The 26830-nt window shown below is 44.6% G+C and overlaps 1 protein-coding gene across 1 annotated transcript in view; it reads right to left on the bottom strand.

Annotated features, from left to right (window-relative positions):
* The window catches only part of LOC138569457 (metalloproteinase inhibitor 1-like), a 105415-nt gene that overhangs the window by 66169 nt on the left and 12416 nt on the right, over positions 1–26830 (bottom strand). The window contains exons 2-3 of the mRNA XM_069647439.1: positions 7635–7804; positions 239–309 (exon numbers count right to left, since the gene is read on the bottom strand). Of these exons, the coding sequence (XP_069503540.1) occupies positions 239–309; positions 7635–7758 (195 nt within the window). The 5' untranslated portion in view covers positions 7759–7804. The remainder of the gene's footprint in view (positions 1–238; positions 310–7634; positions 7805–26830) is intronic.

Raw genomic sequence — 26830 nt, 5'->3', positions numbered from 1 at the left:
ATCTTAACAGGTCCCCTCTGCGTAATGTACAGGGATTTTCAAAATGAGCCTGGTTTGTTTCAAAATTCCCCACGACAACCCTTCCCCTGCCCTGGCACTGTGACGAGAGCTGCATAGTTTAGAAATGTGATAATGGCTTAACTTTGCTAACCCTCCAATTAAAACCAGCAGACAAACCCATGGAAGTGTTCAGCACACAATCTACAAGTGATGTGCAAGAGAGAAGGTAATGCATTACCTCAAAGACCTTGATGTTGTATCCTTTCTCCGAGTATTGTGTTCCACTTGACAGGAATTCTATTTTAAGAACTGTCAGATAAAAGAAAAAAACAGAACATTAGAGCCAAATACATAGAGCTAAATAAATGTCTATCAATTACAGAAGAGGAGAAATCAAAATTGAGGCGGAAGCGGCTCTGATTGGCGAGTTCTCTGTGTCTTATTCACTATTCGGTCCACCAGCATTGTGCATTGTGGCCAACTTTACAGAATGGCTTTGCTGCATACTTTACACATTGTGGCTCACCAGAAGCAGTTTGTGGTGCGTTCAGTTCCATATTGTTTTATACCACAATCACAATAACAACAAAAGAGAGAAGAAAAAAGGGAAAACAATTGAGGACTAGCATGGTGGCAAATGACATTTAAAACATGCTCAGCACAAAAATATAAAAAACTGTGGGACGGTTATGCATGGAGGGCACTGACCTTTTACATTAATCTGCAGGATCTGTTGTAGGATTTGGGTGCCCTGTACAGCAAAAGACATGTGTGTCGCCGAATACGATTTTTCTTTGATGTCATCAGACCTGATGTCCCAGGTAAGCATACTCGATGACATTAACGGGCACTATATTATATAAGTAGCAGCATTACGGTCTAATATACCATGAGGCATGCACACTGCATGGAGTGGAAGCAACATTTTATAACATGAGAGGTTTTAAACACAACTTCATTAGCATGTTTCGTTATTTCTGTCAAAGAGATTTTGGGGATAACGTAAAAAGGTGCATTTTAAAGTGAATGTAGACTGGCAGTTGTGCCAGCAGACCTTAAAATGTCTGCCCTTCTTTAGCACTAGAAGTGAGCATTGGTTTGCCTGGCAAACCCCACCCCCTGTGGAACAGAGCGCCAAATAAATGGCCAAGATATCTGGTGCATTCCAGGTATTATTGCACCTTTGCTATCAAGCTCCCATCAAATAAGAAGGAAAGGGAGGCACTAATCCAAGGATTCAGAGAGCACAGATGAAAGGATGGAGTGGTGGCTGTGGATACAGCCCAGAGGAACTAGGTGTGGAGGCGGGGATCAATACCAATTGGTAGGGGTACCACAGGAAGCACCCGGAGCAGGATTCTGACATTTACTCTAAAGAGGGTCATCAAGGAGACATGGGGCCTCATTACGACCATGGCGCTAATGGGTTAACGGCGCCGTAAAAGGCTGTGGTGCCGTTAACCCATTAGCGCCTAATTACGAGGTCCCTTTGCGGGACCCGACCTTAACGGCTGGTCTAGACCAGCCGTCATAGTAGGGACCCGCAAAGGGACCTTCGCAGTAAGTACGGTAACGCAATTTGCGGTACCGTACTTAGCGCCTTCGCCATTCCCATTATGCCCTATGGGGCAAAAATGGGAATGGGGAAGGGCCATGGGTAAATGGGGAAATACCGCCCCGCCAACCTTGGAATGGGGGGGTATTTCCCCATTTCACCATGGTGGACACATTACGATACCGGCACCAACCATGGTGCTAATAGCGCCATGGTTTAGCGCCGGTATCGTAATAAGGGCCATGGAGGGATTTGCAAGAGACAACTTGCGTCCAAGAGGCAAGAGCTCACGTACTGCAGGGGAAAGACTTATTGGAGGCTGTCAAAAATATGCTCTCAAGCAGGAATTGGGGTAAGTGATTCACCAAAAAGCAGAGTCAAAGCAGAGGTCAGAAGAGTCCCTTTATTGAGACCACAGTGATGGGAGGAAAGAAGCCAGACCTCCAAGAAAGGAAAGAACATCTTCCATCACACCCTGAAGCTTCATCCCAGTAAAGGTCAGAGGTTTCCCAATGTGCAACCCCTGCACAAACAGCAATATTTAAAGATAAGATTTAGAGATTATCCACCAGGTGTGACTAGGGGTTACCTAAATTCCCAACTTACGCAGATATTACACATAGCTAGTAACAGGTATGGACAGTCTCCAGATGCCCAGTAAAGGATACTACCAGCTTCTGCATGCCTAATAAACAGTAGGAATAGTTTACACCTGTCCATATCAGTCATATCCAGTCCCCACACACCAAGCAATACATATGGCATGGACTGCAATTGGTATGTGTTGTCTCTTTATGCCCAAAAACTGCTTTCACCAGCGTGCATATACCCATTAGCACCTATGGCTAACCTCGACTTGCTGAGTAAACGGTTTAGCCAATCTCTACATATATGGCAGAATCTGTACATATAACATAGCATTAAACAGTGGGCCCACAGGCTTTATAAACCCAAGCAAAGCGAGGGCCTTGACGGGAGGCTCTGGTGTCATTACCGGCCACTGAAGCCCATGGGCCCAGCGATTATTGCTATTAGCACACCAGATTGCAATGTATTTATTTGAAAGAATGAGTCACGCGCTCCCTGCGACCCATTCTTCAAGCAAACACATAACATTGCTGTCATGAAAATCAAAGACTTCCATTTCTATGGTAGTCAAGGAGGATCTGAGGAGTGGCGTGGTGGCTGTGCAAAACTGACAGGTATGTGGGAGGGGAGGGAGAAGTGGGTAGGAGGTGGGTAGAGGAGGGCATGTGGGGAGTGTATAGGACGATGGCAGTGTGGGTGTGAACAATGTACATCTTGTTCTGAACCCGGGCTAGGGTAATTATGCCCAGGTACGCAGCTACTCGATCAGCTGCCTCATCCACCCAAGGAGCTACTAACAGTTAATGCTGTTTCTTATAATCATTACAGACACTTCCAATATGATATCACACATGTGTCAGCTCCTGTCAGCCAGCCCAGCTGTGAAGGTGATGTGCATTCCGGCCAGACAGGCTGATCCTGCCAAAGTGATAGGACATGACCCTGAATGGCCATGTGTCCCTATTTATCCCTTTGTGAGGGTGGGTAGCGCCCTCAACCAGAGATAGCCGCACAACAGGCAACTGTTATGGCCCAGGCTTCAAAGGAGCACACCCATTCAAAGAGAGACGCCTCACAACTGGGGGATGCATTTCTAAAGGCCTTTGATTTTGATCCGAGTGAGAAGGGAAGGAGTCAGGGTTAGTGTAAACAGGAGAGCTTTGCACAGTTAGGGAAGACTTCAGCCATCTTCTTTCTCTCTGCAACTTTCTTTTCAGTCCCCTCCACTTCCTCTAGAGCAAAGCACTTCAGGTGTAATGTCAGAAGGGCAGTGTCCACTTATTTTAAGGACTGGTATAAGACCACTAAGGCTAGCTTTAGTCCAATCATCTGTGGGCTTTTACCTTTAAAGGAAAGGGTCCCACACAACTTCTTTGATCATCTTTGAGTAATAATTTGGACTCCAACCTTTGAAGAATGTTTTATTTGGACCCTGCTGGGAGACCAGCCTATTCAGAGTCCTCCAGTTGTGAGGTGAAGGCATGTGTTCCACTGCAGAGGTGAGATGTGTCTCCTAACTCTCCCCAAAGACCATCTGGGGTGAACTTGCTACAAGGACAAGACCTGCTTCTCTGCTAGCCACAATGTCACCCAGGACCCCACTATGTTGAACAACTCTTGCAGTTGTGTGCCAGTCTCCCACGTGTTTGGGAGCCCGAGAAGAAGAACCCACAATTTCCCTGAGTCCCAGGAAAAGGACTCACAGCAACCTGAGAAGTGACCTGCTGCTGGAGCAAGACCTGCCTCTCTGCTAGCTGTAGCAGTACCCAGGACAAGACCATGTTGAAGGACTCCTACGGTTGTGTGTCAGCCTCCAACGGATTTGGGAGCACGAGTAAAGGCCTCATCTTGTCCCTGAGCTCATGGATTGCGACTCACAGCAGCCTGAGAGACAAGACATTTGGGATCCTAGTGTTTTTTTTCAATTGAAATGCTCAGAGTTGTTTTCAACAACCATTCAACAAATTTGAACCACCAGGAAGCTCCGGTGCTGCCTTTGAAATTTCCCGAACTTTGGATTGCTCGCTCAGTGCCAAGAAGTCTGGATTGGTGCTGCCAGATCACCAAAAACCACAAAAGGCTATTATTCACTGCTAACTGCCCACTTGGTGCATTTTTTAAACCTAGAGACGCATGTATTCAATCTTTTATATTATATCTTCCTTCTACAGGGGTGGGTTTTTACAGTGTTTTCTAGTTAGTTATTATTGTACATGGTGTGTTTGATTAAAGTATATATTCTTATATAATCTTGATTGGACATGCCTTTATTTTGGACTGTTATACTTTGCTGTTTGGGCTGCTGCTGAACTCCACACCCATCTTGAGAGCATAGCCTTCCTTTGGGCCACGTTTCCATAAAATGAAAAGGAGGTATATCTCTTAACTGTGGTCGTTTTGCCTTTATGATTGTGTTGGCTCTTGGTGTGTAGAAGTGTGAGGACTGAGTGGGCACTTTAGCCACTGCTCATCCTTTCACTCCTGGGTAGAAGTCAGTTTGACACATTGGTGACAGCGGTTGGGATTTGGAACAGACTGTGCCAACAGCCTAGTCAGCCAAAATAAGAGTGTAGAGTTAATATTAATTTCACTGGCAAGGAATTGTTAATTGCTACAATGTGCCTCATGATGGGTATAGTGCACGACCTGGAAAAAGGTCGCCGGCACCGACTCTGTGAGAGATTGTGTCTCCCACATGGCAGTAAGGTCAGGAAAATTGAACTGCTGAGGAACCTCAAAACATTGTTGGGTGATGGGGGGATTTCATTTTTGTGCAAAACTCACCAGACTTCCAGTCGGGAAGGATGTATCTCAGGTTGTGCCAATGAAGGACAGCTTGGGTGCAACATTTACAAGGACGTAGTCTAACCATCTGAGGTGGGGAGTAAACCTTTTGAGGTGTGTACACATCATCCCTTAGAGTCATGGTCTGGATGGGCCAGAGCTAACAAAATGGACACAACTCAGGGGACCTCTAATTTGGACACATGTGAGAATATCTGTGAAAAGTGTGAGATGCAGTTACACCAACGTTTAGGGGATGTGAGTTACACCAAGCCTATGGAGCCAGAGAAGGAATGTAAACACTCAAGTAAACACAAATGATAAAGTGTGTGCACCCAAATCAGAGGTAATTGATTATGAGAAACACACGAAGGGAAAAGACAGAGGTTATGACCATCCTTCGAAGAAAGCTTCCCAAATAGCCAAAGGGAAAACCAAGACCTGTGGTAGGTCAAATCCCACCAGAACGCAGAGTGTGGGTGCCTCTAGCAGCGAGGCGCCTACACCCTCTATAACCATGGGTTATTTCCAGTGTGGAGATTTGACATTTAGGCCCGTCGTTCCTAGGCCCTGAAGGGACAGGAGAGGCCAACCAGAACACTTTAAATCCTGTGATTGGGTGATCTTGTTAGAAGAAAGGTAACTTCTCTGAGGTGTGATCCCCCAAAATGTCATAACTGACAGAGGACCCCATGTCATCACTATGGCTTTGCAGGCAGACACCACAGAAACCTCAGTAGGCCTCTGTATGCCAATCTACTTTTCAACACTGGAAAGATAGCTTAAGCAGGACCCCAGTTCTAGAACTCCCAGGCTATGGGTAGGGAAAGACAAGCCTGACAGGCACCTGTGAAACTGGAACTGGAGTGGAATCAGTGCAACTTAGCCTAGATGTTGCTAATCGACTCATTACTTGCCTTCACAGGTGGCTGATGGGATTAGAGAAAAACTTGGCCATAGTTCAGAAGAGCCCAGAGTTTAGGCATTGGAAAATCTGTCCACAGAAAGTTAAAATGGACGTGCTGCCTACGTCTGGATCTCAACATGCTCGTGTAGATGGCACCCATTTATTTTCTCACCTTGAAGATGATCCTGACACTTAGAAGGATGGTTCACAACCTTTTTGTCTGTGGGGTGTGTGATGACTTGCCATCTGACAAGGGTACAGTGATGCAGGTAAATCCAATCTGCTGATCAGATTCTCCTTTCGTACACTCCATGCCAAAAGAAGTAGACTGTGAATGGGAGTTCCAGCACAGATCCTGGTGGCAACTGTATATCCACCATAGGTTATTGGTAGTTCTAGACCCTTGAGAACCTATAAACAATGAGGGTGCTTATAATTACTACATCCTTAAAAACTCCGAAGTGGGGGATATTCCTACTCAAAAAGGCTGCAAGTAGAAGGGTAGTCATCTGGATGTTCTTGGAGACCCTATGGCAAGAGAGGCAATCTGAAAGGTTGTGCATCGGTAGTACATGGAGCAAGGAGGACCATCTTGAGAGCCAGAGGCCAAAGCCTTATTCTAAAAATATGCTTGGACACTTAAAACAAACCTGAGATTGTGAGCACAATGCAGGATGCATACCTTGGTCTGGATGATCCGGAACTGTTAGTGGATTTCAATAGAGATTGGAAATTGATGTATTACTCCATTTTCAGACTATCACCTGAGAATTCCCTCTATTTGTGTAGCCCCCCCCAACTTCTTTAGGTAGTGCTCCAACCTCTGTTTACAGAGAATTAATCAAGGCTTTGAACTAATTATGTGTATCACGTTCTCTGTTGTGACCATCTTGAATCTGGGACTACTTCTTTGGCAACCGAGAAATGCTGGGTATACATAGCCAGGGCAACAAACCAAGTTTTGCTAGATTTAGCACTGGAGTAATGAAAGGATTCCCACTAGTGTTAAGGCAAGTACAATAACCAGAGTTGTGCTGGTGTTAGTTCCTGGTCTAACCACGTGAAAATGTTATCACTCCACCTGTGCTGGGGTTACATTTAACAATGCAAGTGCCATGACACAATACGATCTGTCTGTTAGAGAAATTGTGCTGGTGCTTCCAATTGTACAAACAGTGTGCCATTTCAAAACCTTGACACCACAACCATCTCAAACACAGTCATTTCGCCAGGCTTAAGATCATTGCAAACTGGGACTTGCAGTGATGCGTGTATCATACAGAAATTCTCAGAGGGAAGTGCGGTCAGAGAACCAACCGAGATGTGTCTTCTTGCAGGCTGGGAGGGTCAGACCAGACCTGGCAATATCAAAAGCTGTCAGAGCAGACTCTTTACATTGCTGTGTTCACCTCTTGTTGCAGTCTCACTGCTTGCTGAGGCCTCAAACTTCCATGAAGATCATCATCCTCCATATGCAAAAAAAGGTATGTGAAATAATATTGTCAATTGAATAGATTTCAGAATATCTGCGCATCTTGAAGTAATATCTGCAAAGTGGAACACAGCTACTCTCCAAGGAGGCCAATGTATGTATACATTAGGTACTTGGACTCATGACTTTTGTATCAAATTAACTTGGGAATTCAGTCTACAAACCCTAGGCCTCTTGCTTCCACACCTCAGTCATTTGTAAACAGGCTTTCATGCAAAATCACCCAGAACATCAATTTTTAACTTTTGTCACCAATGCTTAGGCAACCATCTCATGTCAAATTGAAACATTTTCTTTTGCAAACTCACCGGCAACTGAATTGCAGAAAACCGTCTGTGTGTGACTTTGCATACACCTACAAGCCTCAGCAGGGGAGTAGCCCCCCAGGAATAGCACAGATGCCATGACGGGTATCAAAATTCTGATGTCCATTGTATTCCGCAAGGCAAGTGGTGGTAGCTTTGCTGTGGCTGCCCGTCTGTTGGAGAGAAGAAGGTAGAGAGGGAAATAGTCATGCACATGTCTGCATACTGAAGCACTGCCACAAAGTGAGCCAAACCAAGGGAACTTTTATGTAGGTTTGCCACTGGAACCCACATTTTCTGGGCTGTCACAAAGGGGTTTTCCAATGACCTCATGGCTGACGCACTGATTTAAGCCTCACCAGGTGAAATGCCATCTTGGTTGTGCGAGGTTTTATATTTTTGGAACAAAACAAGGGGACCCCGCAACCCCTCTACTCGCAGGCCTAAATTAGAGGGAAATGCATTGACTATACTCCAATCTTCACTGGAATCCACAGAGGCTAATGATAGCTGTAGGCGTGTTGACTATAATCTCCCCTGGCAGCTGACTGAGGCTTATGATAGTTGCTCACTCATTGGATCACGGAAGCACACACCTCAGAGCTTTCCACATAATCGTTCTGCAGCAAATGGTCACTGCCTCAACCCCCTCACCATTCCACGCAGCTGCTCTTATGGTGAATATCTTGATATCAAGCCCAGCAGACATGAATAGAGGGAACCACAGGCAGTATCCAACCAAGGAGATCAGCATGACAGCAACAACTGACCAAACTCCCGAGGGTAGTGTCTCGGAATCGCCACACTAGAACTGCCGTTGACCTTCCCTGTTGCTCCATGTTGCTGGAAAAAGACATATGCACCAGCGTCTCGCAGCAGCATCTAGCCATATGATGTGCTCCACAGAGCCCAAATATTAACTGCAGGTATTCTTTATAAGGGGTTGTCTCATCGCAAGAGAAACCTGTGTTAGTGGCTAAAATGAGGGGAGGAAATGAGAATAATCTTACTGAGTATACAGCTCCAGGAGACACATTTCAGGGACTCCAATAAGAGCATTTAGGTGACTGTTGGCATCTAACATGTTATGCTGTGGCTCAAAAAGTGCAGTTCTTCCCTACAAAAAATGTTCAACCTGCAAAACCTGGAGCTGAGGGTCCTGGAACAGAGTTAGAGCAGCATTTCATAATGCTGTAAAACACAGCGTACTTACCTTTTCACTGTGTGCTTGTCATCAGAAACCAATCCTGTCACGCATCATCCCCCTCCTTGCCTTGTTCCTCCAGTGCCCCTCTTATGTGTTGTTTTATTTTATTTTATTTTAAATGTGATACACTTATGTGTTATTCAATCAAGAACAGAGCTGCTATTGCCACTCCACTGAACCTTTAACTTGATCATTATTTCTAATGCTGATTTACTGGGTTTCACCAACATTTTGATGACGCTCCCCATAGTTTCTCCAGACCTTCTTCTGCTCACATCCATGCCATTTGCAGGACTGGCATGTGTCAATCAAAATGGTGGAGGAGTTCCCCCTTATTTTCCAGGATACTGTAAATATGGAAGTCCAATGTCCTAGAGGTGTGCGCAGGTATAGGCTAAGAAGACCTCTTTAGACAGGTATCAGACCCCTGGTAGTGATGTTGGGGGTCAGGTGTTTTTCAAGGTGGGTCATTGTAGTCAGGGTATTTGTAGCTTTGTCACACTTCAGGGAGCTTTCAAGCTATGTGCTGCATAGAAAAGAACACGGGCAGATAGAAAAACAAACACACGTGCAGCAAAACATCTCTTTGCATTCCTTTCACAACACTTATTATATTATTAAATGTAGGTATATAGTTTGATTTTATTTGGATTGTGTAAATTGAGCTTTACTAGGTGTAGTTGTTAGTTGTTGTATTGAACAAGAGGCCTGCCATGTTAAAATACACCCTTGCTAAACGCTGCAGATTTTGCCATTCTAGTGTGCAAGGCAGCATTTCTGAGCTATAGACATTTGGTTGAATTTGGTTTGCTGACAGGCAGAAAGCTCCAAGTAGCCATGGCCAGGATGGAAGGAGGTGCAAAATAGTGTTATGCGAATTGTTGCAAGGGAGAAAATGTCTCAGGGGCCTGAAATGAGGCATCTAGAGTGGGCAGCATGTCTCAAGACGGGAGTTGCAGGTGCAAGGGGAGGAAGGCCTAAGGGCCAATCATGGGGAAGGGATTGTGTTTTCCCAGGGGGTGCAACAAAGTTTGGACTTCACTGATTTGAACGCACAATACCATTGGTCGATCTCGGTGGGATGCTATAGCCTTAATTGTCTCAGGGGTCATTGCCCAAACAGGACAGACTTTTTTGTCAACTGTATTCTGAAGAGTGGCAACCAATGTCAACGCCACACTTTTTGCTGACTGTTAGATTATGTCATGTTTGAGGAGTGGTATTTTAATTGTTTCATTGAAAAAAGTAAAACTCCAATCAGATTGGTTAATATATAGTGGTCGTTAGGGGTTCAATGAAGAATAGCAAATGAAAAATATTAGAGCTGTAATTAATGTTGCATTTGTAGAGTATTATAATTAGGCGATTATCCTCCTTCAATATTGCAGCACGGAATGGGCGTGTTGAGTTTTTTACAATTTAGTTCCACAGAACTTTCGGCTATTCCTCTGGCCGTATTTGCAAATAATAGGCTGTTTTTCCTTGCAAGTTGTGCAATCCATTTTTGATTATTTTTGTATTATTTTCTTGGATTAGTTTGGGGGACTGCAACTTTACATTTGGGATCCCCAGCGAGATCTGCAGTACCCCCGAAGAGCTGGACTCTCGGTGCTGCACATCTTGGGGGAGTGGTGCTGGCCTGCAGAGACCAGTTTGTGTGTGCACAAATGAGTCTGTGATGTTAGAAACCAAAGGGTGTCTCACTGCTCAGTCCCTGTGGAGCTGGCATCCAGGTGGCCAGAACACGGCCATCGCTTTTGGATCCAGTTCCTGGGGGTGGACCAGTGCAGGAGGATCACCTGGATGGGGGGTCCCTGGGCAGTGGGAGTGGGGCATCCGGCGGAGAGACGCGGTATCCATGTTGCTATTTTCCTGTAGAACACCCTCATTCCATTATCTATCTTAGAACTTTACCCCCACCCTTTCCAACACATACTCTGCTACACGGACCAAACCCTAAAAGAGAAGACAGACTCGCACACAGCCCGTCTGGTTGACATGTGCCAGTATCAGGGTCAGGCAGAGTCAGGCACTTGATCCTGACAACTCACACCTGAATCCTGTTACCTTTCCCCACTGTGACAAAAGGCAGAGCATGAGAACACCTGGCAAACAAGGCGAGAAGGGCAACCAAAGCGAGCAAGAGCAGCAGAATGGAAGGACAGGCAATCCCGAGAAAGTGATGCGACCATGGCAGTGGAACTGAAGGGACCAGGAGGCAAATGAAAGGCTGTGGTTCTACCAGCTGTGGGGTGAAGGTTGCTGCGGAATCCCAAAGGGGCCACTCCCTGCTACTGCAGAAGGTCAAGGCGCTACCTCATTGATGTGCGGTGTGAGGACTTGAAAGGAGGCGAGCCGCGCTGCGACAAAAGCCTTGACAAGATGGAAAGTCTTGATAAACTGTATCAGCCACTGCCGGCAAGTGAATTGGAAGACTGGCTTGTGTCGATAAATGAAAAGGACATTAACATTTGAAGTGCTTGTTGGGTTGTCGAGAAACCGCGAGCGAAAGCACATTGTGACAAAAATGAAGAATGCTGAGATTCTGCATGTGAGAGAAGCCACAAAAGAAATCTGAAGCACTTGAGAGTGTAACCGAGAGAGGAGGAGAATAGTCAGAATGGTCCTATGAGGGTAAAGTCAAGGTACAAGCCCCCCTCATACAGTCGAAAGTCTTTGACAAAAGGTGAAACTAAGTATAAAGCGAGGAATTGCCATACCATTTCGGTGCTGGACTGGCCATGTGGGCGGGACAAAGACTGATATGCAAATAGATATTTCCCATCTGTGAAAGGTACAGTGAGCAAAAAGCGTGTGCTGGAAACTCTCACCTCAGAACAGGTTATCGTGCCTTGTTCTTTCTGGAGAGGAGTGCCTGCTACATTTTTTTAAGTATAAAGCTAACCTAAGGAATTATTAGCCCTGTGATGCTAACTTCGAACTGCAGAATCAGAAGGCCTCAGGAGAGAAGGCCTGTATAAACCTTTGAACTGTATCCAGTATTATGGGTTGTACGTAGGACGGCAGCCGTGAGAAAGAGAAGCCATTGTTGAAAGTAAACGCCCTTGCTACAGTATAGTAGAGTGAACCAGCGTGACACGATCGCCAATCGGAAATCTCTGTATTGAACTGGCATGTACTTGAAATGAAAGCATAGTTACAAGTGTGATGCTAGCGGTTTGAAGGCACGTGTCCGATCGAGGGAAGCCAGAACTGCCTACAGAGGAATATCTTAGCCCGGATGAGGGGGAACTGAGTGAATCAGTGAAAGTGAACCACTTATTTGTTTAAAAAGACATTAAGAGCTCCTGAGTGTTATAAGCTAGTAGAACTGGTAAAGTTAACCAAACCGTGATTTGAAGGCTACACTGAACCAAACAATGATTTGAGGGATCCTGACTTTTCTGAAGAAACTGCTTCTGGATGTTTATAGACTCAAGGGGTGCTCACAGTCATGCCACTGTTATGCCTTGCCCCATGATATAACGTGGGAAAGGGAGTGCACTAATTAAGCAGTCCTGAACTACCGAAACCCTTTTGGACATTTCAGTTTGCACAACACTCTTTGGTTACACAAATCATTGTCCCACACCCTTTTGTTACATAGAGTAATGATTTGGCAATAGGTTTATTAGTATAGGCCATTTTGTTTTGACACAACACCACTAGGACAGCGCTTTCTTTTCTTTGATTGTTGTAGCTTAGTACCATTTTAGATTTAGGTTTAGAGTTGGGGTTTTCCTCACCCATTTACTGTTCAATAAATATACTTAGACTGTACTCCTTGTGTCTGTCGTAACTCTGATAACCATGCCTTCCTTACAGTGAGCAGACGCCAAGTTTCCCGAAAGTCAGCCTTACCCCTTAGGCGTGCCTCTGATCTGGGTGGTGCGGGCAGTTCAGAGCAGAGACTCAGCATCGAGGGGACTCGAAGTTTCCATATCACTTGAGTGCACTCTTTCATGAAAACGCAGAATTGTGGGGGGTTTTTGTTTAGTGTTGTTGTTTAATTGGTAAGTAGATTAAGTTGGAAGGGAACTCCTCTGTTGGGGGAAAGATGGCACTGTGCAGGATTGTATTGTATGTGGTTTTTATTAGACCTTGAAGGGAACTCCTCCTGTAACGCTCACCTGTTATCCACAGGGAAGTCACTCAGCCTGTTCTGACCTCTTACGACCTCAAACCCTTCCCTGGAGTCTACTTGACTGGAGACTAGGCTTGAAACACAGGTTTGGTGGAGTTTAACTCCCTATTGTCTCTGTGTGCTTGAACCCCTTCTTCCCCGGGGTCCAACCCTTCCCTTTGATACACAGCTCACCTTGTTTTCTTGGAAAGTGTGCTCTCTGTCCTGCTTTCAGCGCAGGGGCGCGTTGATTGATGCAGGCTCATTGCTGCCTAGTTACTTCACTGGCAAGAGTCCGACAGGTAAGTATAATGAGTCTTTTGAACAGTTCTCTAACTTCATTCCTTTCCTTCCTTAGATGATGGCCGGCGTCCGGGGATGGCAACTTGCTGCTGAGATGAGTAGCGCTGAAGGTGAGTGAGAGCGCGATGTGCGATGCAACCCTTTCGTATTTGTATTGAACTGAGTTCTTTTTCTGTGTCTTTTAGGTGCTGCAAAGTTTTCAGCGTGGATGCCGGTTATGAAGAAGAAATGCGGTGAGTAAGCGCGGTATGCGGCACCGCTAAATGTTTCCACGCTAACCTGGAGTGTCTTTTCCTTCTTGCAGATGGATGAGGAGTTCCGGAGACAGAGTTCCCCCAGAGCGGCTGGGATTCAGGTAAGCATTTGAAGCTTGTACAGTCTTTAAAAATAAGCGAAGATTTGCTGAATGCTTACTAATGCCTTTTTTCTGTTCTTTTCCCTTTTCCTTAGGAAGCGACGTGCCGGGATGGGAATGACACCGCCGAAGATGCCTGCAGAACAGAAGAAGCAATGAATGATGGGCAGAAGCGCCGCAAGGTAAGGCTGTTCCTAACGGTGTTCTTGTTCTTGCAGGAGCTGAGCGCAGAAGAAAGATGCAGGCCTACTGGAGACCGATCCGAACACGGTGAGTGTCAAGCTGCAGGTGCAGAAAACACAAAGCATGTTTCTCAGCCTGGGCGTGGCTTAAATAGTCTCTGGGTATCCCAGGTGTCTCTGGGCTGAACCACACCCAAAAGACTAGACTGCACATGCAGTTCTGGGAACCGAAATATGTGGGGGCATCCATCTTGTCCCCATCAATGCACTACAAGTCCAATCCCTAATGTAATCCTATGGGAGTGAGTGAGTCTGGTGCCACAAGCGCCAAGTCTGACTACAAGTGGGACTTTGGAGGGATGGAGATCGGCCATGAAAAATGCCACTGCTCCAAATAATTGTATCCAGTTCAGTGACCAATATATCTCAACAGGTTAAGGCTGGTTCTTACCTCTCTGAAGCTCTGCCGGTCACCTGCAGAGTGCCACAGGGGTCATCTCTGTTGCATCTACCATTCAATGTGTACTTCCACCCACTGGTTAACGTCTTTGCAGGTGATAAACAGATTTATGTTTGGTTAAGGCAACCCTTGGAGGCAGTGGAGCGAGTCCTAAAATGCGCAGAAAAAATCCAGCTCTGAATGCTGGAAAAAAAGTCCAATTAAACCCCTCTAAAAACGAGATTATTGTTGTTGGTCATAAAAAGAAGTTGGCTGATGTGTTACCTCTGGTTCCCTGTCCGACCTTGTTTGGAATTGCAAGTAAATACAACCAGTCAGTAAAAATCTAGGCTGCATCTGGCAGTCCAGTTTGAACTGTAATCTACAAGGTTATCAAACTATCAAGTCCTTCTACTTTCAATTCCAACACCGGGAACGTCTAAGTACTGTTTACATAGCGCCCCAATAGGCTGGTATCATGGACAGTCCAAGAGCACTTTCTAACAAGAACATGCATTCTGGTATTTTGGACAGGGAAAATGCTGTTTACCTAGAACGACCAACAAGACTGTTACAAGGCAAAGTGGGAATGCTGGTACCCTACCACCACATCGGCTGGTATCAGGAACAGTCCAAGTGCTGTTTACTAAGTACAAACATCAGGGTTTGGTATTCAGCACTGTCCAAATGCTGTTTACCTAGCACAAAAACAAGAGCTTGTATCCTGGACAGACCAAATGTGATTTACCTTGGATCCCAAGCGTTGGTTTTAAGAATAAAGTGAGTTATTCGTTAGCTGGCACCCCCAGTGTTGGCATCTGGGACAGTCTGATTGCTATTTACCTACCATCACCAACTGATATCCGGGACACTCCGAATTCTGTTTACCTAGCCCCACCACTTTTGTTGGTAGCAGGGATATTGACCATGTCAGTTACCTATCACCCCCAAGGATTTTGGCATAGACAGTTTGAATGCTGTTTACCTGGCACCACCACAAAAACCTGCATCCAGAACAGTCCAAATGCAGTTTACCAGCACTCTGTGCACTAGTAACATGGACAGCCTGAGTGTTGTTTACCAAGCACCACCACCAGGGCTGGTAAGTGGGACAGTCAGAATACTGTTTACTTAACAACCGCAGCACTCGTTTCAAGGGCAATGTGAACGCTGTTTACAGAAAACAAACACCAATGCTAGTATCTGGTCCAACATATGTTCACCTAGCACCCGATGGGCATGTAACAGTGAGAGGCATAGTTCTATTAACCTATCACCATCATCATAACTGGTTCCCAGGGCAGTATGAATGCTGTTTTCCTATTACCCCCAGGGCTGCTATTGAGGGCAGTCAAAATTCAGTTTGTATTCAGGATGTCCAATTGCTATTTATCTGTTATCCAGGACTTTCCAGGTTCTGTTACCTAGCATCCCTTTTTCTGCTGTATATGTGTGCTGTTCCCCTGCCACCACAAATGCTATTTTCTTGAAGAGTGATAATTGGATTTATTTAGCAGCAACACCAGGGATGATTTCAGGGACATTGTAAAAATGGTTTTGCAGTGAATGCTCTAAGGCTTGTTTCTGATACAGTCCAACTGTATTTTACCTAGTACTCCAGAGCTGTTATCAGGGACAGTTTGAATGATGTTTACCTAGCATCACCACCACAGCTGGCATCTATGATAGTCAAGTTCTGTTGATCCTAATCCATTGGTTGATATCAGGTACAGCACTCACATTCAGACAGTCCAAGTGCTGTCTACATATCATGGAGAGTCGGAATGCTGCATACCTAGCACCGCTCTCAGAGCTGATAGCTGTGACCATCCATTTCCTGTTTACCTTGCACTCACATGGCTGGTAAGTGACAGGATTAAAACTGTTTATCTAGCACCACCACCAGACATGCTATCTTTGACAGTGTGAGTGGTGTTTATCATCCCTTGTGCTGCTTACCTAGCTTGAACAACAAGGCTGGTAAGCAGGATATTCCAAATGTGTTTATCTAGCACTAACGCCAGAGCTGATATCCAGAAAAGTCTATATGCAATTTACCTAGCATCTCTATAGCTTGTAAAAGGAACACTGTGAGTGGTATTTAGCTGCCACCCCAGTGGCTATTATCCCCAAGAAATAGAATGTTATTCAACAAGCATCACATCTGGGGCTGGTATCTGGGACAGTAAACATTTTGTTTACTTAGCACCACCAGCAGGGCTGATGTCTGGAACAGTCATAATGATGTTTACCTCGAAGCCAACATGCTAGTATTGGGGACAAGCTGAATGCCTTTTACCTAGTGCCACAATTGTGAATGGTATCCAGGACAGTCCAAATGATGTTTACCAAGCAGTGCATTGCCTACTACTAGGCAAAGTATGAGTGCTGTTTACCTAGCACCAAAACCAGGCTTCTTTCTGGAACAGTTTGAATCTTGTTTACATAGCAACCACAAGGCTGTTACCCGTGATGCTCTTTCCATAATACAACCACCATGGTTGGTTTCTCAGACAAGCTGAGTTTTGTTAACTTAACACCTGATTGGCTGGTATCATGTACAGTGCAGGTGATGTTGATCTTCCCCCATCCCAGAGCTGGTGTCCGAGGCTATCCAAATGTTGTATACCATGCACAAACGCTAAGACTCGTATCAGGGACAGTACACATGGGGTATACCTAGCCCCACAAAAGCTGGTATCTGTACCAGTATGAATGCTATTTACCAGACAACACCCAGGCTGACAGGGGCAATTGGAAATCTGTTTACCTAGCAGCAACACAGGACAGGAATCCAGGACATTCTGAATACTGTTTACCTAGCACCACAGGACAAGAAACAGGGAATATCTGAATGTTATATGCTAGCACCAACCTCAAAGATGTTATAAGCAACAGTCTGAATGCTGTTTATCTACCAAATTTTGGATGGTATATTAGACAGTCTGAGTTCTGTTTAGCTAGCATCACTCTCAGGGCTGACATTTGGGACCGACCAAATACCGTTTTGCTAGCTCCACCATTGATGGCATCAGGGAAAACCTGCTTACCTAGGACCAACAGCATGGCTCATATCTAGTACAGCCTAAGTGTTGTTTACTTACCAACATCACCATGACTGGTTTCCAAGTCTGTCAAAGTGCTGTTTACATAGCACTGTGAGCCTTGGTATCATGGACAGTCTGAATGCCGTTTGCCTGCCACCACCAGCAGGACTGATATCCAGGTGAGTCTGAATGTTTCAGCAGCAGTGGCAGCAGGTGAATGTTTTAATTGGAGGGGAATACATTTCTTTCAGAAATATGCATGAGAGACCAAGTGTAGCAGGGAAGCTTGAACCAACCAGGAGGGGTTCCGGGTGGGAGTCCTCCCCACATGAAGATTTCACGGCTTAAAATGGCGCATTGTACAGTACATAAAATAGGGCAAAGTGCCTTGGACTACTTTTATGCAATTCACCACACATACCTACACTCCTGAAGACATATATTTAATCCCGCCTGTGCAATGATTATCCGTTTCTGAACTCAGAATTTAATTATATAGATACGGAATAGGGAGCGGGTATACGCTTATACTGTCTACGTGGGCGCTATCCTTAGTGAGCTTTGTCGTGCCACCTGTCTAATAGGTTGCTTTCTCCAGTGTAGATCAGAAGGGTCTTCATAGAAACTTTTAGTAGTAGTTGGTGTTTTTTAAAGTAGTTGTGCCCCCAGACTATCAGCCAATAAAGTTACTTTGCCTTAGATAGTATTCTGTGACCCCCCCACATTATTTTCATCATGAATGGGAAGCCTGAGGTTGAGATGCAGTGAAGTGACGGATTAACAATCACTGACTTACACCAGATAGTAGATCCTGCCTAAAAAGTAAAACAATTGAAAAGTACAATGTTAGTGAGCAAGGAGCTCTATCTTTCTTCTTTTTATATCCACTTTTAGACAAGCGGCATGACAGCGCTCACTAGGGATAGCACCCACTTAGTCAGGATAAGCGTAGACCGCTCCCTGGCCCCTATCGCTATAATTGAGTCCTGAGTTCAGAAACAGGATAGTCATTGCACAGGCGGGATCCGATATATCTCTTCACGAGTGTGTGTATGTGTGGTGTGTTGCACAAAAGAAGTCCTGGGTGCTTTTCCCTATTGTTTGTGTTACAGAATCAGTTGCCAGGGCTTATCCTGTCCCTATGTCTCAAACCAGAAGGGAGATAGCAATAGACACCCTCTCCCGAACCACAGAAGCCGAATGGAATCGACCCTCCCACTGTGGTTGGCACGGGATCCTGATGTTAGAGGCACAGGTGACCACATGGCAGCCAATTGGGGAAGATGGATTAGGGAGAGGTTGTGGATAGGCAGGGGGAGTTAGGATAACCGGGAAGAGGTTTAGGGTAGCACAATGGATGGGTTGTGGACAATGGGAAAAGAAACTCCTAACATACCATACATATTCCTGTAATCTGATTGACAATACCTCTGCCTGACACACAAACCTCAGTCACCTGACCCGCTCTCCCTGACTCAAAGCATACGTTAAACATATAGACAAAACATGGTTTTTCTAGAATTTCAGCTTCCTTCACTCCCCAACATGAGTAACCTACAAAACTGATTACACCCTCAAGCATGAAGAGCACAAGCTGGTTAGTCACATTGAATGTACATAGCAAGCGTAATGGAACGTAGAGCTGGACTTCTGCCCACGTGAGGCAAAACATTACATAATCTGACAAACAAAACATATAGCATGTTGCAACAAAAGGAGTACATTTTCAAACATGTTCACACAAGCTGGGAACGTGCTAATCTCCACACGTTGTAATTTGGGAACATGTTTGCCTTCACACATTCCTTCATGTAGTCCTAAGGCTCATAGCAAGAAAGACTGAACACAATCCGTTGTTCTATTCAACCTTATGCTGTGTTAGCCGTATTAGTTTTAGTAATGTAAGCCAAACAAACAAATAATGCAGCACAATCACTTAACTAAAGTCTGCGACCCCTGAGAGACTTCCCAGATGATGAAACTGCCACCAAATTAACCAGAGCCACTGGATTTCACCGCCTCATGGCCCGGATCCTGCTGCTCTTTTCTCTGTTTCTCCGTAGGTCACCAGCACAACTGTCGTGTGTCCGCACCGCGTCCCGCCTGTTCCGAAATCCTCAATTATCTACACCCGGCACGGCCGGGTGTGGCTTAAAATACATCCATCTGATTGCATGCAGCTGTGGTATACCTGTGCACGTTGCCCCAGAGAGACCTCGGATATGTAGTTTGCGGCTTCTGCGCACCGCAATGCCACAGCCTGTTGGCTCTAATGGGACGCCGGCACAAGCACCCCACCATTTTCCTGACACCGTAACAGAGCTGACCTCCCATGAAATTGTTGGCAATGTACACTACACTTTACGTGGAAAATTGAGTAAAAAGCCACACAACATACCATTGATTTTGTTGGGTAACTCATGAAATAACAGAACAGATACAAGCTACTGACACACCACATACGTATTTTCCAATGCTCTTTCATGATTCCTTTTCCTTCGATATAAGCCAGTGTAAAAACAATGTTCATACTGGTTTTGCCTATACATTTCCATACTGGCTTTACCAATATAAGCAAGTATTCCCATATCAGAACATACTCATGCTTGCTTTGCGCATAATTACAGTAATGATACTATAAGAAAACATGGCCATGCTAACTCCACCAGTACATGTCAGAATCCCCACGTGAGAACATAATCCAGTTGGCTTTTCCATTAAAAATGGAAAGCCACAATAAGAAAACATGCCCAGAATGGCTACCCCAATGTAGGCCAGTCTAGTCACATAACAACACATATCAGTTTTGCTTTACCATTGGTACCCAGGAAGAAATGCCATGTCACAGTAAGAACAGATGGCCAACTGACTGCACCAATGTAAGCCAGTTTAGAGACATAATAATGCTTATCATATTTGCTTTACACTTACTGCCCAGTAAAAATACCATGCCACAGTAAGAACAAATTACCAGGCTGGCTGCACCAAAGTAGGGCAGTGCAGTCTATGTGATGAATCAAATGTATTGGTCCCTTCTCCCCAATGAGAAACCACTGCCTTTGAGGCTGTGGAGGTGATCCCACTCTGCAAGACCCTCCCTATGTGCTTGGGCAACTGGGACCTCACTGGCAGTGACTCCCCCTTAGGGCACAAGGACTCTCGTTCCTATGAGGAGCTCCCTAGAATGCCCAATACACTGGCCTATATTGTACTGCCTACTGGGAAGAAGAGTGTAACATACTTATATTTGGCTGCAGGCAATGCCAAACTGAATCCATAAGAAAAAGGTAAAGAGAATGGGCCTCATTATAAGTTTGCCATCCGGAATTAAAGTGCCGGTAATAACGTTTATCAGCACTATTCCGGACCATCAACCTTAGTGGCCTGATTTACCTCCAGCTAAAATCTGGAGATATATCATGCACCACACTGGCAAAAACAGCCGGTATTACCGGCACCGCTATTACCGTTGCCAGTTAAATAGGCATTCCTCCCATGTAGTCATATGGACTCCATGGAAAGACAAATTGCTTACGGTTGCCGGCACCTGTTATCTGCCAGTAATACTGACAGATCAGGTGCCAGTAACGGTAAGTTCCATTTGCTGGTTTCATGGCAATATTACCACCAGGATACCGGCAGAAATTTAATGGGGCCAATGTTTCTTTAAGACATTACCTGTATTTAACTGAGGGGAGGATAGGAAGGAGAAGGAGACAAGAGTATGGTACGAAGGTACAAGTGAACGGCAGCTATGCGGTGCTCCTCTACTTTAAAAAAAAAGTTGTACTGTTCCTATACTTTTATTTTAAAAAGAACCCATACCGGAATGGTTTAGTTTTAAAATAAAAGCGTAGGAAGAAGTTGAAACTTGCGCCTCAGTGTCCTGCACTCAACATTCCCTTAAAGGGCAGGTGCGTTGGTTTGGGGGTTTGGAGTGTGCCTGGGATCCACTATTTCTTTTCGTGCACTTCGACCACTGCCCTAACATGATTGTGCCTTGGAGAGGCTGAGCAGAGCCAACAATTTTCTAACTGCCCATGAACACCAGACTGAGACTCCTGGAGGCCGGCAAGATGGGCAATGGGGAAACTGCTGTCTGAGAAGCAAGGAGTATCCAGGAGCTGCTGATGGCGTGACCACAAGTGCCTCATGGTGGGCGAGACACCTGCAAAACAACGCCAGAACCAATAGAGCTGGGACCGGGAGAAGCTCCTCATCGCACGCGCCCATGGATTGCTGCCGCCTGAAAGGAAGCCGAGAACGAAATGCTGCAGAAGGTCCAGAACGGGAGAACTGACAACAGAGAAGAATACCCAAGCGTGTCCGAGCTCTGCAACTTTACCAGAGGTAGACAAAGCTACCAGGGAGCACAGGAAAAGCCAGAGGCTGCAGGGGCAAGAACATATTAAGAGTACAACTCAACCCAGTCATAAAGATGAGATGCATGGAGTAAAGTTGTTTGATTGCCGAGACTATAGGAAGGGTGTAACTTGTCCGAGTTATAAAGATAAGATACATGGAATAAAGTTGTTTGTTTGCTCATGAAGCAAGTAGAAACTAACCCTGTGAAAAGAATAAAAAGAGACAGGAAACAATCACTCTGGGAGGAAGGGAAAACCTCTTATGACGAAATAACAAAGAATGGTTAAAATGAAGCCTAAGCACGGCTGCTAAGGAATATGATATAAGACTATCAAGAGAGATAGATGAGTCAGTAAAAAAGCATAACCAAGAGAACCCAAGAGTAAGGGAATTTAACAGGGGATCAAGTCCCATACAAAGTATCCAAGGATGGATTGAGAGACTATGAAAGAGTTATACGTGAAGACAGAAGTGTGAGAGATTGTCTTAAAATAGCAGTAAGCAGCATACCCTTAAAGAGGGAACCAAACCCAGAAGTGTTTCACAAGAATTGTAAAAGCTCATGGAGGAGATATCCGGAGTTTACTAAAGAATAGTGTATTAAACTCAAGTACAAGAGAGAGAGAAACATTGTTATACAGAGACTATCAGAAACTACGAGACATTTGAGGCTCTTTGGTACATATGGTTTACATGCCAGGTGTATTAGGCATTAACTGACATTGTGAGGCATTACTGGACATTTCAGGATGCACTTGACATAAGAAAGAAGCAAGTGGCTATATAAGAATGTAACTTACATATGTTGAATGCACCTAGGATGTAAAGTTATAACAGACTTATGACTGCAGTACCGACAAATAGAGGCTGCACATTTGGCCTTACTTGGCATATGATTACTAGGCCTGACAGGCTGCTATATCAGTAAAAGATAGCAACAAATGACCTATGAGGCTGTAGTGGCATATGCATGCCAGTGCCCCATGGCAATGTTGGTACTACTGGGTCTACCCCTGTCATACGTTGACCCCCTCCATGGCATATCAATGCAGTACCCTACGTAAAGTGTGGTTTGCATCTTAAAAGGTCTATCTGCTTTAGTGTCAGTTTGGTATTTTATTAAATGTAAGCTTATGTGCGATTTTTACAGCAGTCAGTCACTTCAGGTGATGTCAAGGTTAAATGTTATGTGATGTTATTTCATGTGATGTCATTTGGGCCAAAGGTCATATAACATCACTTCCTCTAATGTCATTGGAGTTGTGACGTCACATCCTCTACCCCTGGCATTTTGGTGAATTGACGTCCCTGCTCCTAGTCCTGGCAGTAGCCACTGCCTGTACACCACAATGAGGCATATTTTTCTCCATTTACATGTGATTTTCTGAAAGACACCCTCAGGTTCCATTTATCAGATTTGAGTATACTTGAAATTAAAAGATTTGTCACACTATTAACTAACTCTCATGTTGCTTTCTTTGACAATGACATCAGCCAGTACCTTCACTCTGGATTGCTCATGGTCTCGGTTTCCTGTAAGATTACATTGTGCTGTCGGAAAATGTGTCTGGAAATGGAATCTGTGAGTTGATGTATTTAGGTTGCATAGCAATGCAGGAAACTGCTATAGTCGGAGACCTATTCATGTTGTAAAACAGGATTTTTACAGATAGTATTAACTTTATTGACAAAGTTCGTCAACTAGATTGATTGATTGATTGATTGATTGAGAGTTTTATATTGCGCTGCTGGGACGTACCAAATCTTATCTAGGTGCAGCTGTTGAATAAATCAACAAATCGATACTGGATCCGGAAACTTTGCTAAGTAGTCATATAGCAGAGTCCATCTTCACTATTTAAACAGATAGGTTTTTACCTTTTTGGGAAATGGGCGAAGGACTTTACTTTCCTAAGCTCCAGTGGAAGGCTGTTCCAGAGTTTAGGGCCAAATGCAGAACATCTGCTATGTCCTCTGGACATACAGGAAGAGGGAGAAATGGTCAGTAGTAACTTTACGGGTCTGTGTTGGTTGGTAGGGGCTTAATTTATCTACCAAATATGAGGGGCTAGATTATTCAGAGATTAGAATATCATACACACATTCTTAAACTTGATCCTGTCCTCCACGGCTTGCCAGTGGATGGATCGACGCAACCCTAAAATAGGAGAGAACTTACTCACTCCAAACATCAATCTATCTGCTGCATTTTGTGACCGTCTGCAGCCGATGTATTTGTTTGGCAGGAGACCCAGCTAGAAGACTATTACAGTAGTCCAGTTGTGAATTTACCAGGCCTCCTACCACTGTCACATGTTCCTTCTGAGGTATGAAGGGAAGATTGTGCCGTAGCAGCCACAAGCTGTAAAAGACAGCTTGTACTTTGGCCCCAATTTGGCGGCACTGCTAAAATCAATCTGCCATACGCACCCACGATTTTTAATCCTGGCAACACATTTCAGTTCTGATCCCAGGAGGAAGGGAAGAGGGGAAACATCTATCCTCAACTAGACATCTCCAATAAAGGCAAACCAAAAGCACCCTCTACCCAGTCTTTCGAGCTATTAAAGAGATGCAACACTGCTTGGAAAGATATGGAAACTTGAAAGCAAATTGAAAGTATTGAAAGGCATGTCTAAGCAGAATGCACAAGCAATAGCCAGTCACCATTTAGGGCTCAAGTTCACCAGTTTGCAGTAATTAAACAATGGGTTTCTCTGCAATTGGTGTAATACTTTTGCTCTCATTTGAAAATATAAAAGTATTAATTTTACATAAATGATTGAACGCGCAAATGTAACTAGGAACCGCGAAAAAATGTGCAACTTCTGAAACATATGGAGAGGGGAGACAACAATTTCATAACATTTATATTACACCTGCAAGTGACCTTTATGTCCTTAAATTCATTCAATCATAGATATTTCTCAACTTCTAACACATCTCTATATATAAAAGTGAAAATGTGTTTGTGGTCGGATTTGTGGTGAAGCATTGTTCCTATGACATTTGGACAACCCACCCTTTACCCCGGATTTCAGCAAAAGTCAAGATTTGTCAAAATCTGTGTGTGGGTTTGTAACAAAGCATTTTTCCTTATTCAAATACACAATGGCCCTCATTAGGACTCTGGCGGAAAACCATGGTGCTATTAGCACCATGGTCGATGCTGGAGTCCGCCATGGCAGAATGGGGAATTACCACCCCATTCCAAGGTTGGCGGGGCGGTAATTCCCCATGCCACCATGGCCCTTCCCCATTCCCATTTTTGCCCCATAGGGCATAATGGGAATGGGGAAGGCGGTAAATAAGGTACCGCAAATTGCGGTACCGTACTTACCTCGAGAGTCCCTCTGCGGGCCCCTACTTTAACGGCTGGTCTAGACAAGCCGTTAAGGTCGGGTCCCGCAAAGGGACCTTGTAACCAGGCGTTAAGGGTTTAACGGCGCCGACACTTTTTACGGTGCCGTTAACCCCTTAATGCCAGGGTCCTAATGAGGGCCAATGTTTCAGCAATCTGCAGCACATTTTGCATAGTTACCCTTTTAGGGCCCTCTGGACATTACTGGCTACATGACATTTGGACTCCCCACACTGTTAGCCGGATTTCAGCACAAGTTAGAATGTGTTTGTGGCTTTGGAGAAGCATTGTTCCTAATACAATTCCACACTGTTTCACCAATCTGCACCAAGTGTTGCATAGATTACTAGCTACATGACATGTGGACACCCCACCCCTTTCCCCAGATTTTAGCACCTTCAAACATGAGACGGTTGCCTGAACATTAAAGTGGTTGTCGAACGACCGGTCCCAACATGAGGAACAAAACTCGAGGTCCAGGCCCGAGGATCAGATTCAGGATATGCTTCCATGCACAGTTACTGAGTACAACTTAATCAATATGGTGGTGGATGCCGATGAAGCGTTAAACTATCCAATAGAATTACTAACTCACTCGACCCTCTAAAAGTTAGGTCACCCATAATGCCACTTCGCAATCTCAACCCACCTAGGCTGTGAAATGGCACATGGTTATGCATACAAAAAATTGCCGCTCAATGTAATTGAAGCAACAGTGTTTACAGGAAGGAAAACAAAAAATGTTGCTCCTAAACAAGCCTTACAATGAATGTGTACTTTAGTAATATTGAACTTTAGGTCCATAGTTGTTGGCACCGTCAGCATCATGTCACCCATCGTGCTGCTCAGGAATCTCTATGTTGTTCTCACATATAGTTATATGTTTCAGAAAGACTTTTAAGAAGAACAATAAATTATGTTGTGTAGTCTTTATGAGCAAGCATTTTTAACAATTGAGAAATAATCGAAAAATGTAGTGAATTTTTCTTTTCACCTTTCTTATGGAGCTTTTCCGAAAAGTGTGAAGCTACTTTAAGGTATTTCTAACAAATAGTACCTGTAAGAAAATAAAATCCCGGAAAACGCTGGGCATATCAGCTTGTAAATTATAAAATTAATAAGGGTTTGTGTACGGTCGCTGAGTCATTTGTAAAAAGACGTGTAACCAACCTACTGTTAATGGGGCAGTGTTTAGTAGTTTCCAGTGTGTGTTCCCACGGTCTGCATTTGGGTATGCAAGTAATTAAAAAATATGTCCTAACAGATCTGTCATCGGCTCTTGCGTCCTTCACCCTGTAGGCATTGTCATTGCTTCACAGCTGGCAACTGAGCCACCCAGACTTTCATAAGAACTCTCTATGTGTATTTCACTGTTACGTGCACTGGCAGTGGTGCTTTTGTCCCCAACAACACCATCCTATAACCGCAGAAGAGAGTTTATTTGCCTCAATGCTGCTGGCATCAAGCCATCTAAAGGAGGATTGATTGTACCACTACATCAACTCTTGTGTCAATCCAAATCATTAGCAACTAGGCACATGTTCAGTTCCTTGGAATGTTCCTTTACCCTGATTGGACACTCCAAGCCACTCAAGACGTTTCAAGATAGTTAGGTGCCCTTTGCTAGTGTCGCCATAGATACGAGCGTAGCATGCCTCCAGTATTAAGTAGGCAGTTTCGTTTAATCGAAATATGCCACGGTTATGCCCAGAAAGCATTTACAGAAACTTTGCACCAGTGCAAATGCAGCATTGATCCGTATTAGTACTAGGAGAAAGTTAGCCTATGGCAAAATCCCTTTCTTACAATGCATGTTT

The sequence above is a fragment of the Ambystoma mexicanum genome, chromosome 2q (assembly GCF_040938575.1).
Source record: "Ambystoma mexicanum isolate Mex_15411 chromosome 2q, UKY_AmexF1_1, whole genome shotgun sequence".
Taxonomy (NCBI): domain Eukaryota; kingdom Metazoa; phylum Chordata; class Amphibia; order Caudata; family Ambystomatidae; genus Ambystoma; species Ambystoma mexicanum.
Note: the sequence above shows the minus strand (reverse complement) of the source record. Positions and strands in the feature narration are given on the sequence as shown.